This window comes from Petromyzon marinus, chromosome 48, assembly GCF_048934315.1.
Source record: "Petromyzon marinus isolate PM22_M1 ecotype Great Lakes invasive population chromosome 48, UKy_Petmar_22M1.pri1.0, whole genome shotgun sequence".
Lineage (NCBI taxonomy): Eukaryota > Metazoa > Chordata > Hyperoartia > Petromyzontiformes > Petromyzontidae > Petromyzon > Petromyzon marinus.
Window position 1 is genome coordinate 560,947 of NC_133714.1, and position 16,729 is coordinate 577,675.

Below are 16,729 nucleotides of genomic sequence, written 5' to 3' on the forward strand. Positions count from 1 at the left end.
ATGCACACACACATGCTCAACACACACACACAACACATACACACGCTCAACACACATACTCAACACACACACACTCAACACACACAACACACACACACTCAACACACACACAACACACACACACTCAACACACACAACACACACAGGCTCAACACACACACGCCTAACGACGCTCGGAGGGCCTGCTGCTGCGCTCCCATGACCACTCGACACCAGGCCGGCTTGCTACACCAATTGCTTCATGGAGTGCTGCCCACTGACCCCATTTGGGGGGGGGGGGGAGGAGGGGGTGGTGGGGACTAGGGGAAGGACTGCTATGACAGCTGCAGGCTTAGTGCGGCCTGGAAGCGTATCATTAAGTAATTGTAAGATGAGCAGATCGAGAGGAAGGCGGACGAAAATGTGGTGGGCGATGTGGTGGGCGATGTGGTGTGATGTGGTGTGATGCGGTATGTGGTGTGGTGGGTGATGTGGTGGGTGATGTGGTGTGATGTGGTGGGTGATGTGGTGGGTGATGTGGTGTGATGTGGTGGGTGATGTGGTGGGCGATGTGGTGTGATGTGGTGTGATGTGGTGGGTGATGTGGTGGGCGATGTGGTGGGCGATGTGGTGTGATGTGGTGTGATGCGGTATGTGGTGTGGTGGGTGATGTGGTGGGTGATGTGGTGGGTGGTGTGGTGGGTGATGTGGTGGGTGATGTGGTGGGCGATGTGGTGGGCGATGTGGTGGGCGATGTGGTGTGATGTGGTGTGATGCGGTGGGCGATGTGGTGTGATGCGGTGGGCGATGTGGTGGGCGATGTGGTGTGATGTGGTGGGTGGTGTGGTGGGTGATGTGGTGGGTGATGTGGTGTGATGTGGTGGGTGATGTGGTGGGCGATGTGGTGGGCGATGTGGTGGGTGATGTGGTGGGTGATGTGGTGTGATGTGGTGGGTGATGTGGTGGGCGATGTGGTGTGATGTGGTGGGTGGTGTGGTGGGTGGTGTGGTGGGCGATGTGGTGGGCGATGTGGTGGGCGATGTGGTGGGCGATGTGGTGGGTGATGTGGTGGGTGATGTGGTGGGCGATGTGGTGGGCGATGTGGTGGGCGATATGGTGGGTGATGTGGTGGGTGATGTGGTGGGTGATGTGGTGGGTGGTGGGTGGTGTGGTGGGCGATGTGGTGGGCGATGTGGTGGGCGATGTGGTGGGCGATGTGGTGGGTGATGTGGTGTGATGTGGTGGGTGATGTGGTGGGCGATGTGGTGTGATGTGGTGGGTGGTGTGGTGGGTGATGTGGTGGGCGATGTGCTCCGATGTGGTGGGCGATGTGGTGTGATGTGGTGGGCGATGTGGTGTGATGTGGTGGGCGATGTGGTGTGATGTGGTGGGTGACGTGGTGTGATGTGGTGGGTGATGTGGTGGGCGATGTGGTGGGCGATGTGGTGGGCGATGTGGTGGGCGATTGGGTGGGTGATGTGGTGTGATGTGGTGGGTGATGTGGTGGGTGATGTGGTGGGCGATGTGGTGGGTGATGTGGTGGGTGATGTGGTGGGCGATGTGGTGGGCGATGTGGTGGGTGGTGTGGTGGGCGATGTGGTGGGCGATGTGGTGTGATGTGGTGGGTGACGTGGTGTGATGTGGTGGGTGATGTGGTGGGCGATGTGGTGGGCGATGTGGTGGGCGATGTGGTGGGCGATTGGGTGGGTGATGTGGTGTGATGTGGTGGGTGATGTGGTGGGTGATGTGGTGGGCGATGTGGTGGGTGATGTGGTGGGTGATGTGGTGGGCGATGTGGTGGGCGATGTGGTGGGTGGTGTGGTGGGCGATGTGGTGGGCGATGTGGTGTGATGCGGTGGGTGATGTGGTGGGCGATGTGGTGGGTGATGTGGTGTGATGTGGTGTGATGCGGTGGGCGATGCGGTGGGCGATGGGACACAGTGGCCCGAGGAGATGGCGCAGGACAGGGCAGCGTGGAGAAGGTTGGCAAGGACAGCGGAACACCCCACGTGAGTTGGACGAATGCGTGGAAGAAGAAGACATCTTACAATTCCTTATAGAGTAAACACAAACTAATTAAAGTACTAATCTATTATATAATTACAATAACCCTCCCTCCCCTCTTCTGCCTCTGATTTCGGAAACCTGATGGGTTCCGTGACGTCGTCCTGCTGCTGCTGCTGCTCAATGTAAGAGCGGAAGCAGGTGGATGGCTTCACGATTCTGGCAAATCGCCCGATGACGCTGGATGTAATTACCAGCGAAACGTCGTACTACTCAGATTGTAAATGTTGTGGATTTGCTCTCCAACACAGCGGTGGGCAGAAGTAGTAACTAAGTGGCGCGTTGTTTACATGACAAACCTTACAGGCTGTGTCGGGTGGCGGAGGGTTACGACACATTTATACTTACGCGATCTAACCCAAAAACGTTTATTATGAATAATATTGGTTTCATCTTCTTTGGTTCTTTCGGTAAAGTCACGTAGAATGAGAATAAAATAATAAATTGATAAAATAAAATAACACAATAATATTCTCACGACGTTTCGGCCACAACACAAGCGGCCTTCATCAGGTGAAGGGGGCGAGACTGTCCAGCGCTGTCCTACCAGACAGTCTCGCCCCCTTCACCTGATGAAGGCCGCTTGTGTTGTGGCCGAAACGTCGTGAGAATATTATTGTGTTATTTTATTTTATCAATTTATTATTTTATTCTCATTCTACGTGACTTTACCGAAAGAACCAAAGAAGATGAATCATTGCAGTCACGAAAGCTTTAAATCGAAATATTGGTTTCATTTTCAGTTTTCAATCCTATGTCGCCGATGTCCATGGACATAAAAAACCCCAACGTCATGGAAATATTTTCCCCGCACTTCCCAAAAATGAGAACTTTTCATTTTTTAAGTTACGGGCGCCGACGCAACTGCATTTGTCGCGTCGAACTTGAATCCTCTGTGGTCATCCTCAGGAATGACATCGCGCCCGGAGCATCACGGCGCACAGCCCACGCATCGTTGGCCGGTGAGCGATATCTGAACGGCTACTGCGACCGCTCCCCCCCTTCGCCAAACCCACAACGGCCGATGCGGCAAAGTCTTGGTCGAACGGCAGTGGTGGTAGCGCCTTGGGATAGTTGACTACCTCGCCTGGTATGCAGGAGGTCGTGGGTTCGATCCCGACCCCGACGCCTGCTGTACATTTAAAATCAACATCACCACGCGTTTAGAGAATTTTGCTGCTGCTATAAATGTCCACACGACGAGGTTGATGATGATGATGATAAAGCCGCCACTCCGTTGAGCCACCTACACAGCTCAGTGGGGCTCTTGCCTGGGTAAAATACAAAGTCGGCGGCAGGATCGACAGGGAATCTGGAACTGGCTGCAACGATGATTTTACGTTTATAAAATCGGCTTGGCCTCCAGTGGCTACGGAGATCAGCAGCGGTTTGACCCTCGATGCGCACCGCCCTCTCTTGCGTCCACCACCGTGACCTCCGGCGTCCGTTCCGGTAATCTGACGCCTGTAAACTCCATCGCTTCAACGACGGAACCCCCCAACACCCCCCCCCACCGCTGGCTACTCGTACAGCTGAACCGAGGGAAGCAAGGTGATTATTATTATCACGTGTAAGTGCGTGGATGGTGAGGCGGGGGAGAAAGACGACGACGACCACGACGGTGGTGGTGGTGCTGGGAGGGATTTGCCTCTGCAAGTCAACCCCGAGCGTTGTCTCCGCTGCCCCCCCCCCTCTCTCCCCCGCATCGTCCTGTGGAGGCAACCGCTGCTGCTGCCTGTCTGCTGCTGCTGCCTGTTGCCTGTCTGCTGCTGCTGCCAGTTGCCTGTCTGCTGCCTGTCTGCTGCTGCTGCCTGCTACTGCCTGTCTGCTGCTGCTGCTGTCTGCTGCTGTCTGTTACTGTCTGCTGCTGCCTGTCTGCTGCTGCTGCCTGTCTGCTGCTGCTGCCTGCTGCTGCCTGCTGCTGCTGCTGCCTGCTGCCTGCTGCTGGCTACTGCTGTCTGCTGCTGCCTGCTGCCTGCTGCTGCTGCCTGCTGGAGCAGGTCGCGGTTCACCGCGTGCTGGGCACGTGACGGGGGAGCCGACGCAACGCACCGGTCTCACCAGTTCCACGGGCGCGTCAACGCCGAGGAATTGGAGCTATTTGTGAGCTTCTCCCTCCCATCGCCGCTCGGCTGTTGGCGCTCGCCCGCTTTGTCGTGACCACTGCGTGTCCACCCAATAGATAAGCGGTCGATAATAACCTCTCACATCCCCATATCTGTCCCCTACACGCAAATATTTGTAGTTTTCTTTACACGCATCCCATCAGCCGCACGTTCTTCTGGGAGCGCAGCATTTCAATGGCGTCCGTTCCAACACGAGCCAACTCTTTGACCGGTTTCGACACTGGGCAGAGTAAATTGCATCGCACAGTTCCCCATTTGTTGGATATTTTTCACGAGTGCAATTGTTCCGCGATTCTGGTACGTGCTCGCCGGCTATTTCGGGTGTCGCGAACGCCCGAGAATGGCTCCCCAGAGGAAGGCGCCCCTCCCCCCACCCCCTCGTGCGCGTGTCGCTTGCCGCGTCCTCGCCGGCACGCAGACGGCCTCCGTGCAGCGAGTGAGCGCTCGCTCACGATGACGCGCGCCTACGACCACCGCGGGTGCTGCCCTCCCCGCCTACGAGCGGGAAGGCGCTCCCGTGGTGGCACGGGGAGAGGGGGGGCGGGGGGGGGGCGAGGGGGGGGCGGGGGGGGGCGAGGGGGGGCGGGGGGGGGGGCGAGGGGGGGCGAGGGGGGGCGGGGCTGGCACCGAGCCACGAGGAAACGGCGCGATGTGAAGCACCGATGGCAGAGACGGCGACGAAGAAGGCAGTGGCGAGGTCATGAAAGGTCATGGAAGGTCACGTGGTCACAGCGGGCTTAGTGGAGGTAGGCGTCGGGGCTGTTCGTTTTGTTTACAAAAGAGAAAAGAGCATTTACATTCGCACCACGAAGGGTTAACGCACATTCTGAGCGGTCAGCGTTGTGGATATCGGCGCGCTGAGCGGCGAGCAGCCGCGCGATTGTTTTGGCCAGGAAAGCCATGGCCGAGTCTCGCGGGAAGTTTTTGCTCAACGGCCTGTTTTTGTTTTTTGTGTTTTCTATACGGCAGCGATCCAGAGAACTCCTCCGCTCCCCCCTCAAGCCCCCCGCCCCCTGCCCAAGCATTCGAGGGGGGCAGCGCTCGGCACGTTTGTCGCTTTTCGCCCCCAAAATCTCCATAAAACAAGACGCGAGCGAGGTGGGGGCAGCCATTCATGACCGACTTTCACGAACACGAAAATAACCGCTGGCGTCGTTGTGGAGGACATATAAGCACCAGAACAAATAGGCAGACGAATCGGTCTTCTTCACAAATCTTTTACTTTAAAAAAAATTAAATGCATAAAAAAAAAATCGTCTTTTTACACATCCTACATCGGCCATATGGCCTTCTGGGAGTTTTCTTGAACTCAGCAACAGTTTGATACAAACTTGACATTCAATATCTCATCAGCAGAGTCAGGCTTGCTTAAACAAATACTGGTTTAAGCAAGTCTGACTCTGCATGTATTATATTGCTTCACGTGAAACCAGTGTTGAGGTGAGGCTGGGTGAGGCTGGGTGAGGCTGGGTGATGGCAGGGTGAGCCTGGGTGAGGTGAGGCTGGGTGATACTGAGTGATGGCTGGGTGAGGTGATGGTGGGTGAGGCTGGGTGAGGCTGGGTGAGGCAGGGTGAGGCTGGGTGAGGTGATGGCAGGGTGAGGTGATGGCAGGGTGAGGTGATGGCAGGGTGAGGTGATGGTGGGTGAGGTGATGGTGGGTGAGGTGATGGTGGGTGATGGCTGGGTGAGGTGATGGCAGGGTGAGGTGATGGTGGGTGAGGCTGGGTGAGGCTGGGTGAGGCTGGCTGCTCGTACCTTGCCGTTGATGGCGAGTGCCGGTGAGGTTGGAGGCGTTTCCGGTCTGGAACAAAGCAAGCGCACACAGAGCACATTGAGACTCGTTACGAGTACGGCACCCGCACCACAGGCGCGCTGCCACTCATCAATGCTTTAGTTATTGACTGACAACAATAGCTCAAGACACAGAGGACTACAGAGCTTGGGCAATTGCCGTCAGCTGCCGCCTTCCCACTCCTGCCCGCGGTCGCTCAGCCACGGGGAGGTGCAAAGTTGCTCCGCCGGATACGCGACCCGGAACCAACAACTCCCCGAGCGGCATCATCACCGGACACGAACAACTCGACACATTCGTCGCTCACGCCCGATGGCCTTCAGCAGAGAAGGCAGCGTGACGTGCGTGTAACGGCCTCCTTCACAGCACACAGAGAGGCCACGGTGGTGTGCAGGAGTTCGTAGCTTCGATCCCGACGCTGACGCCTGCTGCTGTAAATTTGGAGTTTGCGTCTCTCTCTCTCTCTCCCCGTGGTCGTGTGGATGAATCTCCGGGTCCTCCGGTTTTCCCCTCCACATTTAGAATTCACGTGCGTTTAGAGTGTTTGGCCGGTATACGTTTCCACGTGATAATCCACTTAATAGAGCTATCATTTGTGACAGCCAGGCCGCTTCTCAAAAAGAGCGCTACAGACCAGGGGGGCCTACACCTGGTAACATAAAAATATTTAATCGTTAATAGAGTCCACGCCTCTAAAGGCCACAGTGTGTTGTTGATACGGAACGTGAGAGTTGCGTGGTTGCTTGTGCAGTGCTTCCAACGCAGAAGCAGCAACATCACCAGATATATACAATTATATATCATTATGTATAATTATAACTCAAAAACGCCGGATAAGCACGAAATCATTATTTAAATAGCATATTTGTTCTATAATGATTATAGTTATATACAATTTTCTGTAATATATTTGTATATATAATATGTTGTGTATAATTATAATATATAATATAATTACAGTAGATAATCAATTACCATCATTAGACCTCCTTTGCCAGTACCAAAATGTAATAATAGGGTTTCCCCCCTTTTTTCTGAAAACAAAACTGAAACCTTTTTACAAGGATTCATGTCTGTATGAACCACAATACCTGCAGTCAAAATGCAAACAAAAAACATACTATGATAATATATGTGGCATTGTCCTTGAAACTGATTGGTCCACACCAAGGGACGGCTTTCTTTTGAGCCTCGACCCAATTGGTGCTCGACCGGATGACGCCTTTTGGCGTCATTTGGCGTCATCTGGTCGAGCACCAGATGAAGTTTGCATTTTGACTGCATGTATTGTGGTTAATGCAAACATGAATCCTTGAAAAAAGGTTTCAGTTTTGTTGCAGAAAAAAGGGGGAAAACCCTATTATTATTATCATCATTTATATTATTGGGGGCGGGAGGGTGCGGCGGATTTTTCAAAAACGTCGGATAGCCACTCCAATCTGGAAGACTCTGCGTCACGTGGTGCCGTACGGAACACGACTTTGCTCTCTTGTCCCAACAAGCGTGCTTGTGTTGGGACATCGCCCGACCGGTGGTGAAACCTTCAGACCGCGTGGCTCCGGCGAACGCCGAATCACGACGCAACTTTTCGCCGTATCGCACCGTGTTTATTTTCAGTTATTTTGTATTACTGCAGTTATTAGTCATGAAATTGTGCAGTGTATAATGTGCCGTATTTATTTGACACTGAAATCAAAGATAGGACACGTTTTTTGTCAAGCGCGCAACCACGCGACCGATACAGCCTTCAGAGTGGGTTTGCCGGTTTCACCGAATCGGCTCCGGGACCGCCGGATAATATTGGAAGCAGCTGGATAATCGATGATCGACTGCAGCGTGTTCATTGTGATTGTGCAGTACGAACTCACAACAGTGTGTGTACGCGTGTCATTACACGTCCGCTGTGCGTGTGGAGGGGTATGTGTCAGTGCATACGTGTCTGCATTTGAATATACAAGTTGTGTGTGTGTGTACAACTGTCGTTACCTGGTCGCCGTGTGTGTATGTGTGCCTGTGGGGAGCGGTGGTGCAGCGGTTAGCGCTACGCTGCGTTACGAACCCAGCCACCCGAGATCAATTCCCGCTCACGGCCAACAGCAGTGACAATTACCTGAACCGGTCCTGGGCATCCTCTAGGTCTACTCAGCCTCAAATGAGCGCCTGGTGCGGTGCGTAAACATCGCGACTGGGGAGACAAAGGCGGTCAGGCGTGGTGCTGGCCACCCATCCCATCGTGTGCCGTTCCGGCATTCATAGGTGCTCGCTTAATAGCACTTGCCTCAAAAGTCTGTTAAGGCTACACGGGGGATCTTTGGCTTTGTTGTGTGTGCACGGTGTCACCGCGTGGTCGCTACGCATCAGTTGACATCTTGCAGACACCTTGCAGACACCTTGCAGACAAGACGTCCAGTCTCCAGGGGTTTTAAAACGGCGCGGCAAAGTTTCTTAATAACCCCCTCCTCCCCCATCTCACCTTCACCACCACAACCCCCTCCTTCACCACCACTCCCCCCTCCTTCACCACCACTCCCACCTCCTTCACCACCACTCCCTCCTCCTTCACCACCACTCCCTCCTCCTTCACACACCCCCCTCCTTTACCCCCCCCCCATCTCGCTCACCCTACCCATGCAGAACTGACCCCCTGCGGAAGCCCAAGGGATGCCCACACCACCTGTACAGCTGCGTCGTTTACACTCCCCCACGTGCTGTGGCTCCCCCACGTGCTGTGGCTCCCCCACGTGCTGTGGCTCCCCCACGTGCTGTGGCTCCCCCACGTGATGTGGCTCCCCCACGTGATGTGGCTCCCCCACGTGATGTGGCTCCCCCACGTGATGTGGCTCTCCCACGTGCTGTGGCTCTCCCACGTGCTGTGGCTCCCCCACGTGCTGTGGCTCCCCCACGTGCTGTGGCTCCCCCACGTGATGTGGCTCTCCCACGTGATGTGGCTCTCCCACGTGCTGTGGCTCTCCCACGTGATGTGGCTCCCACGTGATGTGGCTCTCCCACGTGATGTGGCTCTCCCACATGCTGTGGCTCTCCTACGTGCTGTGGCTCCCCCACGTGCTGTGGTTCTCCCACGTGATGTGGCTACCCCACGTGATGTGGCTCTCCCACGTGCTGTGGCTCCCACGTGCTGTGGCTCTCCCACGTGATGTGGCTCCCCCACGTGCTGTGGCTCTCCTACGTGCTATCACTCTCTGGTGCTGTCAGCGGCTGCGACTTCCCTTTGCAGCCGCAGCCGCAGCGTGACGTGCTCCTTGTCTGCTTCAACGCCAGTTCGGTCATCTCCCCCACACCACCCCAAAACTAAATCAACATTCACGTCTCTAAAACTACAATTTTTTTTACCATGAACGATTTTTTTTACTATCTTGTTTCTCTGATTTTTTTTATTTCCTTCGCTGTTCTACCTTGCCTCCGCGTCACGGTAACGCTTTCATAACTCCTGGCGATGCAGGCGACTCCACTTGCAAAGGGACGACTCATCTCCCCATTTCTCGACCTCTCACCCGGATAACAACATTTAGAACGTTTTCAGTACTGGGAATCAGAATATTTATACTTGTGGAACCCGATGAGCCGTGAAGCTCTTGTTGTTCCCACACGCGCAGAACTGCACGATCATGCCAACGCTGCCGCCCAAACGTCCGGCGCGCCATCGGGATGACGAGTTGGCACGATGGAAGTACAAACAAACTAAATGAACGCGCGTATCGCACATTCATTATTAACGTGCGGGACGGACGGAAAGCCAACGGCGTTCGTCGCGTTTCGTTACCCTTCACGTTCGGCCGTGACCGGTGGGAGCGGCAGGCGGGAGGTGTCGCGTCGGGGGAATTCTGCCGAGGGAGTGTGGTGGTGGTGGTGCTAGTGGTGGTGGTGCTAGTGGTGGTGCTGGTGGTGCTGGTGGTGGTGCTGGTGGTGGTGGTGCTGGTGGTGCTGACGGTGGTGCTGGTAGTGGTGGTGCTGGTGGTGGTGCTGGTGCTGTTGGTGGTGCTCGTGGTGGTGCTGGTGGTGGTGCTGGTAGTGGTGGTGCTGTTGGTGGTGCTGGTGCTGGTAGTGGTGGTGCTGGTGCTGTTGGTGGTGCTGGTGGTGGTGGCGGCAAGGGGTGAGTTGGCTCTGCCCAGGTCCCAGGCCTGCCGTGAATCCTTCACCACAATCGGAGCTCCGTGGGTGGGTGGGGGGTGGGGGGGTAGGGGGGTGGGTGAGTGGGGGGGGTAGGGGGTGGGGGGGTAGGGGGGGTGGGTAGGGGGGTGGGTGGGGGGGATCGGGAAGACAAACCCCGACATTGTGCGACCGGTCTCAAGGAGGACGAACAAACGAACCATTAGCGGCACAGAGACAATGCCCCGGCCGACAGTCACGTCCCGGGCGAATGTTGCAACGCGGCGGGGAGGGCGGCGGGGGGAGGGGGACGCGGAGGTGGGGGGTGGAGGGGGGGGCGCGGAGGGGGGGGGGTCAGCCCGGCGACGCCGAGACAGTCGTACGCGCTCTCCTTGACCCCCCCCCCCCATCCTCTTAACGCGGGGCGAAGACGCGAACCCCCCAATTATCCCCCCCCCTCCCACCACCACCAGTGCTGGATGATCCCAGTAGCAAAAGTAGCTACTACACGTGTAGTAGCTACTTTACTATACTACAGTAGTACAGCTACACGTGTAGTAGCTACTTTACTATACTACAGTAGTACAGCTACACGTGTAGTAGCTATGGGCCCTGCACTTTCAAGGGCGCCGCGCTAAATGCTTTCAAGTTATCAATTCCCGGTTCAGTTATTCTGCACTTGCTCTATTACTATAGTACTATACCGCCTTCAACTTTTGTGAACGACTGGGTATTGAAGGTTAGCGATTTGTCTTATTATCCGGCTGTATAGCAAAAGAAAAAATAAAATAACTTTACTATGCAAGTGAAAATTTCGTGTGTTTTAATTTGTACGTCTTTTTTTTAAGTTCGGGCCCCTTTATAACATCACGTGCTACAGGCCCCGCACGAGCTTCGTCCGGCACTGGTCACCACCACCGGGAGCTATTTCTGCGCTCAAAAGTTATGATTGCAGCAGTCATGCAGAGGGGGCGGGAGGGGAGGGGGCACGCAATGGTCCCCATTGACGAGAGGGGATGGGGTGGAAGCGTGAATGTCCCCGGGAACAATGGGCACCCCCGCTTGGGTTCGCTGCTCGTCAAAAACAAAAAACCGGACCGGCGGAATCTCGAGAAGTGTAACCGAGAAGTGTAACCGAGGAGCGTGCAGCGGCCTCGCCCACGCACGTTCAGCGAAGGTCAAACGTGCCCTCTGCCGTGGCGGTCGTGCTGACGGTGGTGTTGGTGGTGAGGAGGGGTAAGTGTAGCGGTGAGCACCGCGCTACGAACCCGGCGACCCAAGTTCGATTCCCGCTCGCGGCCAACACCCAGTGACGATTATCTAAACTTTGTCCTGGGCCTCCCCTAGGTCGACTCAGTCTCAAATAAGTACCTGGTGCGGTGTGTAAACATCGCCACTAGGGAGACAAAGGCGGCCGGGCGTGGTGTTGTCCACCCACCCCCTCGTGTGCCGTGCCGGCCTTCGTAGGTGCTCGCTAACAGCACTTGCCCCAACAGTCTGTTGCAGGCTATACGGGAGATCTTTGTCTTTTGGGGTGAGATTTGAGAAAGCTGAAACTGGAGCGCGCTGACAGTGGCACGACTGCGCTAGGAGGGACGAGTTAATGATCACAGACGCCGGGAGGGGTTGGGCAAGCGGCGAGACGGCGGCGCCGACACGGCCAAGGGCCCGCTGCTGAGAGTTGCTGAGAGTGGTCGACGGTCTGAAAGCCGGCAAGGCTGCGCGGGGTGACGCGGGGTGGCACGGGCTGCGTTGACCGTAAACAGGACAATATACGCGCCCGTCTCTGCCTTCGCGCCGGGGGCGTTTCTAGATTCCGCGTGCTGGCGAGCACGGTGCACGTTTGCCACGGTTGACAAAGTGACGCCATGCCACTCGAAGGAAGCTGCAGGACGACATCTGCGGACAGCGAGGGAAGGGTTAAGCGGCCACGCTGCCTGCAGGATGCGGCAGCCCGCACCGGCTCGCTCGCCGCGCTGCCTGGCCCACAACCTCTACGCCCGCGGCTGAAGCGGCAGCTCCTTCGGGTCGCATCGCAGCTGGAAGGGCGCGCGGCTGCCTCGGAAATGCACGGCGGGAGTCTTCCACGAGCCTCGTGCACGGGAGACCGAGTTTCGCATCGACCTGGCACCAGTCGTCACAAACCTCCACGGAGCTCCAGTTTCTCCCGCACCGTGTCAAAATATCCTCGTCTCGAAGCCGCACTGCTGTGGCCGTAGCAGCCGCTTTGGGACGTGGTGGATGGGCTACGTTATCTTCTCACCCAAAAGAGACGTTTAAATGCGTGCTTATTATTGTTACTTTGTTTCGCCAGGTGAGCACTGTAAGGGACAAGGAGGAGTCTCATTTGCTAAGTGTGTCTCACCTGGGTCACCGAAATGACAGAAATAAAATAAAAACGGAGTAGAGGGACTCCTTCAGTTGAGGTGGTTCTGGCACCCGGTAGACTCCCCCTGGAACTCCGCCGGGCAGCAGCAGCAGCAGCAACGTCCCACTGGGCGAAGACCCCGGGGCCGGCCCAGGGCACGCTGCTGCTGCTGGTGGGACTGCGTCGCTCGGCTGGCCTGGGAATTCCCCAGGAAGAGCTAGACTCTGTGTATAGTAGTGTAGTGTATAGTGTAGTGTATAGTGTAGTAGTGTATAGTGTAATAGTGTATAGTAACGTAGTGTATGGTGTAGTGTATAGTGTATGATGTAGTGTATAGTGTAGTAGTGTATAGTAGCGTATAGTGTAGTAGTGTATAGTAACGTAGTGTATGATGTAGTGTATAGTGTATGATGTAGTGTATAGTGTAGTAGTGCTGTAGTCTGTCGACAGGTAGAGCGAGGTGTGGACCGCCACAACTCAACACGCTGCTGTAGTGTATAGTAATGTAGTATATAGTGCAGTGTATAGTAATGTAGTGTATGATGTAGTGTATAGTGTATGATGTAGTGTATAGTGTAGTAGTGTATGATGTAGTGTATGGTGTAGTAGTGTATAGTAATGTCGTATATAGTGTAGTGTATAGTGTATGATGTAGTGTATAGTAGTGTATAGTGTATGATGTAGTGTATGGTGTAGTAGTGTATAGTAATGTAGTGTATGGTGTAGTGTATGGTGTAGTAGTGCTGGAGTCTATCACCAGGACAAGGGGAATGAAAAACGAACGAAGAGACTGCTCTACTTACGAACGAGTTAGGTTCCATCGGGCTGTTCGTAAGTCGTTTGTTTGTAAGTCCCAACTTTACTCCTGTCCATTCCAAACGTGTTGTATAGCATGTGCACTTAACACGGGAAATTGCTTTAAAAGTTGTATAATCTCCTGGAGATGTAGATGCCAATGGTTCTTCACATCTGCAGATGTAGATGCCACTGGTTCTTCATGTTGTACAGATGTAGATGCCACTGGTTCTTCACGTTCTGCAGATGTAGATGCCACCACCACCATCTATTGCGCGGCGGTTGAACTTACGACTCTCGGTCCGAACAGGCAACTGGACATATAGACCAGGTTTGTTCGTATCTCTGAAAGTTCGTAAGTCGAGTGTCCGTAAGTAGAGGAGTCCCTGTCCAACAATGAAGTGAAAAACTCCAGGCACGTGCATCAAAGCATCACACCGTTCGGGTGCCAAGGCACAGTCTGACGTGATGGAAAACGTCCAGGTAAGTCAGAACACGTTTAGCGTGGGGTTCTTTGAGTATGTATTTTTCGTCGGACAACAAGCCGAGATGTTTATTTATTTTTCATTTTGTTATTTTTACCAGGGTAAGGGCCCGCTGAGCTGCATAGCTCTTTTTCAGAAGCGACAAATGATAACCCAACGAAGTCGCTTATCGTCACGTGAACAGGTATGGCAGCCAAACACTCTAAACGCGGAGGGTAAAAACCGGAGGTTCTGGATAAAAATCCACGCGACCATGGGGAGAAAGAGAGGCATTCAAACTCTAAATGTACAACAGACATCAGGGTCGGGTTCGAACCCACAACCTCCTGCGAACCAGGCAAGGTAGTCAACACCTCGCCACCGTGGCGCCCATGGTCCAAGTGTGATGCACGAGTCGAAATGAGGCGGGAGAGAGAGAGAGTGGGAGAGAGAGAGAGTGGGAGAGAGAGAGAGTGGGAGAGAGAGAGAGTGGGAGAGAGAGAGTGGGAGAGAGAGAGTGGGAGAGAGAGAGTGGGAGAGAGAGAGTGGGAGAGAGAGAGAGAGTGGGAGAGAGAGAGAGAGTGGGAGAGAGAGAGTGGGAGAGAGAGAGTGGGAGAGAGAGAGTGGGAGAGAGAGAGTGGGAGAGAGAGAGAGTGGGAGAGAGAGAGAGAGTGGGAGAGAGAGAGTGGGAGAGAGAGTGGGAGAGAGAGTGGGAGAGAGAGAGTGGGAGAGTGGGAGAGAGAGAGTGGGAGAGAGAGAGTGGGAGAGAGAGAGTGGGAGAGAGAGAGTGGGAGAGAGAGAGTGGGAGAGAGAGAGTGGGAGAGACGATCGCTGAATCCAAACAAAATAAATATTCGTGGTAACGGAGTCGCCCGCGGGCGAGGGGAATGCTTCCACGGGGGGACAGGCCTGGGCACCTGTCTGGGCCTGGTGGTGCGCGGCACGCGCGACCGGTCCGGGGAACCGGTGGGGGCCCCGCGATGGAAGCGAGCGCGGAGCTAGTCCGGGGAGGGGGGGGGGGGGAGTGCAGGGGGGGAGGGAGGCGCAGATCCTCACCCCGACCCCCCCCCCCCACGCCTGAGACCTTGATGCCCTCTCTCTTGGGAGAGGGCATCAAGGTCTCAGTGGGGAACGCAGGGCTCGTGTGGTATGGAGACCGTGCAGATACAAAACACACAACGTGCAAACACGTGTCTTACTAACACTGGATACACAACATGAAACACGTGTCTTACTAACACTGGACACACAACGTGCAAACACGTGCCTCACTAATACTGGACACACAAATACACAAAATGAAATACGTGCCTGACTAACACTGGACACATAACGTGAAACACGTGCCTCACTAATACTGGACACACAGATACACAACGTGAAATATGTGCCTCACTAACGTTGCACTGAGGGCATGTGATATCTCTGTATGGTGTTGTGTGTCTTTGTGTTTTTCATACGGAGGGCAGCGGCGTAGCGGTTTGCGGTAACATCGCTCTACGAACCTGGCGACCCAAGTTAAACTCCAGGCCACGGTTAATAGCATAGCGAGTGATGTCAGGGATTCCTCCAGGTCAATTCAGCCTTCCGACAGGTTACCTGGAGCAGTGTGTGAACATGGGTAAACTGGGTGCTGGCCAGAACATTCTTCGTGCGCCGCATTGGCCTTCACAGGTGCTGCTACTCGCTAACAGCACTTGCAACCAACAACAGTCTGTTATGGATACAGGGTGGAGGGGGGGGGAAGGGTGGGGGGGTAGGGGGGCTCTCTTTGTCTTTGCTTGTAGTGCGTGGCGTGTGAGTGTAAAAGCGCTCTTGCTGCTGCTGTTGTTCCTGCGAGTGTGGGTTTTCGGTAGATTTTTGTTCCTGCGAGTGTGGGTTTTCGGTAGATTGTTGTTCCTGCAAGTGGGGGTTTTCGGTAGATTGTTGCTCCTGCGAGTGTGGGTTTTCAGTAGATTGTTGTGCCTGCAAGTGTGGGTTTTCGGTAGATTGTTGTTCCTGCGAGTGTGGGTTTTCGGTAGATTGTTGTGCCTGCGAGTGTGGGTTTTCGATAGATTGTTGTGCCTGCGAGTGTGGGTTTTCGGTATATTGTTGTGCCTGCAAGCGTGGGTTTTCGGTAGATTGTTGTTCCTGCAAGTGTGGGTTTTCGGTAGATTCTTGTTCCTGCAGGTGTGGGTTTTTGGTAGATTGTTGTGCCTGCTAGTGTGGGTTTTCGGTAGATTATTGTTCCTGCTAGTGTGGGTTTTCGGTAGATTATTGTTCCTGCGAGTGTGGGTTTTCGGTAGATTGTTGTGCTTGTGAGTGTGGGTTTTCTGTAAATTGTTGTTCCTGCAAGTGTGGGTTTTCGGTAGATTGTTGTGCCTGCGCGTGTGGGTTTTCGGTAGATTGTTGTTCCTGCGAGTGTGGGTTTTCAGTAAATTGTTGTTCCTGTGAGTGTGGGTTTTCGGTAGATTATTGTTCCTGCGAGTGTGGGTTTTCAGTAGATTGTTGTGCCTGCGAGTGTGGGTTTTCAGTAGATTGTTGAGCTTGCTAGTGTGGGTTTTCGGTAGATTGTTGTTCCTGTGAGTGTGGGTTTTCGGTAGATTCTTGTTCCTGCAGGTGTGGGTTTTTGGTAGATTGTTGTGCCTGCGCGTGTGGGTTTTCAGTAGACTGTTGTGCCTGCAAGCGTGGGTTTTCGGTAGATTGTTGTTCCTGCAAGTGTGGGTTTTCGGTAGATTCTTGTTCCTTCAGGTGTGGGTTTTTGGTAGATTGTTGTGCCTGCTAGTGTGGGTTTTCGGTAGATTGTTGTGCCTGCGCGTGTGGGTTTTCGGTAGATTGTTGTTCCTGCGAGTGTGGGTTTTCAGTAAATTGTTGTTCCTGTGAGTGTGGGTTTTCGGTAGATTATTGTTCCTGCGAGTGTGGGTTTTCAGTAGATTGTTGTGCCTGCGAGTGTGGGTTTTCAGTAGATTGTTGAGCTTGCTAGTGTGGGTTTTCGGTAGATTGTTGTTCCTGTGAGTGTGGGTTTTCGGTAGATTCTTGTTCCTGCAGGTGTG

At 54.3% G+C, this 16,729-nt stretch overlaps 1 protein-coding gene across 1 annotated transcript in view; it reads right to left on the reverse strand.

Annotated features, from left to right (window-relative positions):
* Positions 1-16,729, reverse strand: part of LOC116952721 (PDZ and LIM domain protein 4-like) — a 69,055-nt gene that overhangs the window by 13,016 nt on the left and 39,310 nt on the right. The window contains exon 4 of the mRNA XM_076074429.1: positions 5,927-5,972. Within this exon, the coding sequence (XP_075930544.1) occupies positions 5,927-5,972 (46 nt within the window). The remainder of the gene's footprint in view (positions 1-5,926; positions 5,973-16,729) is intronic.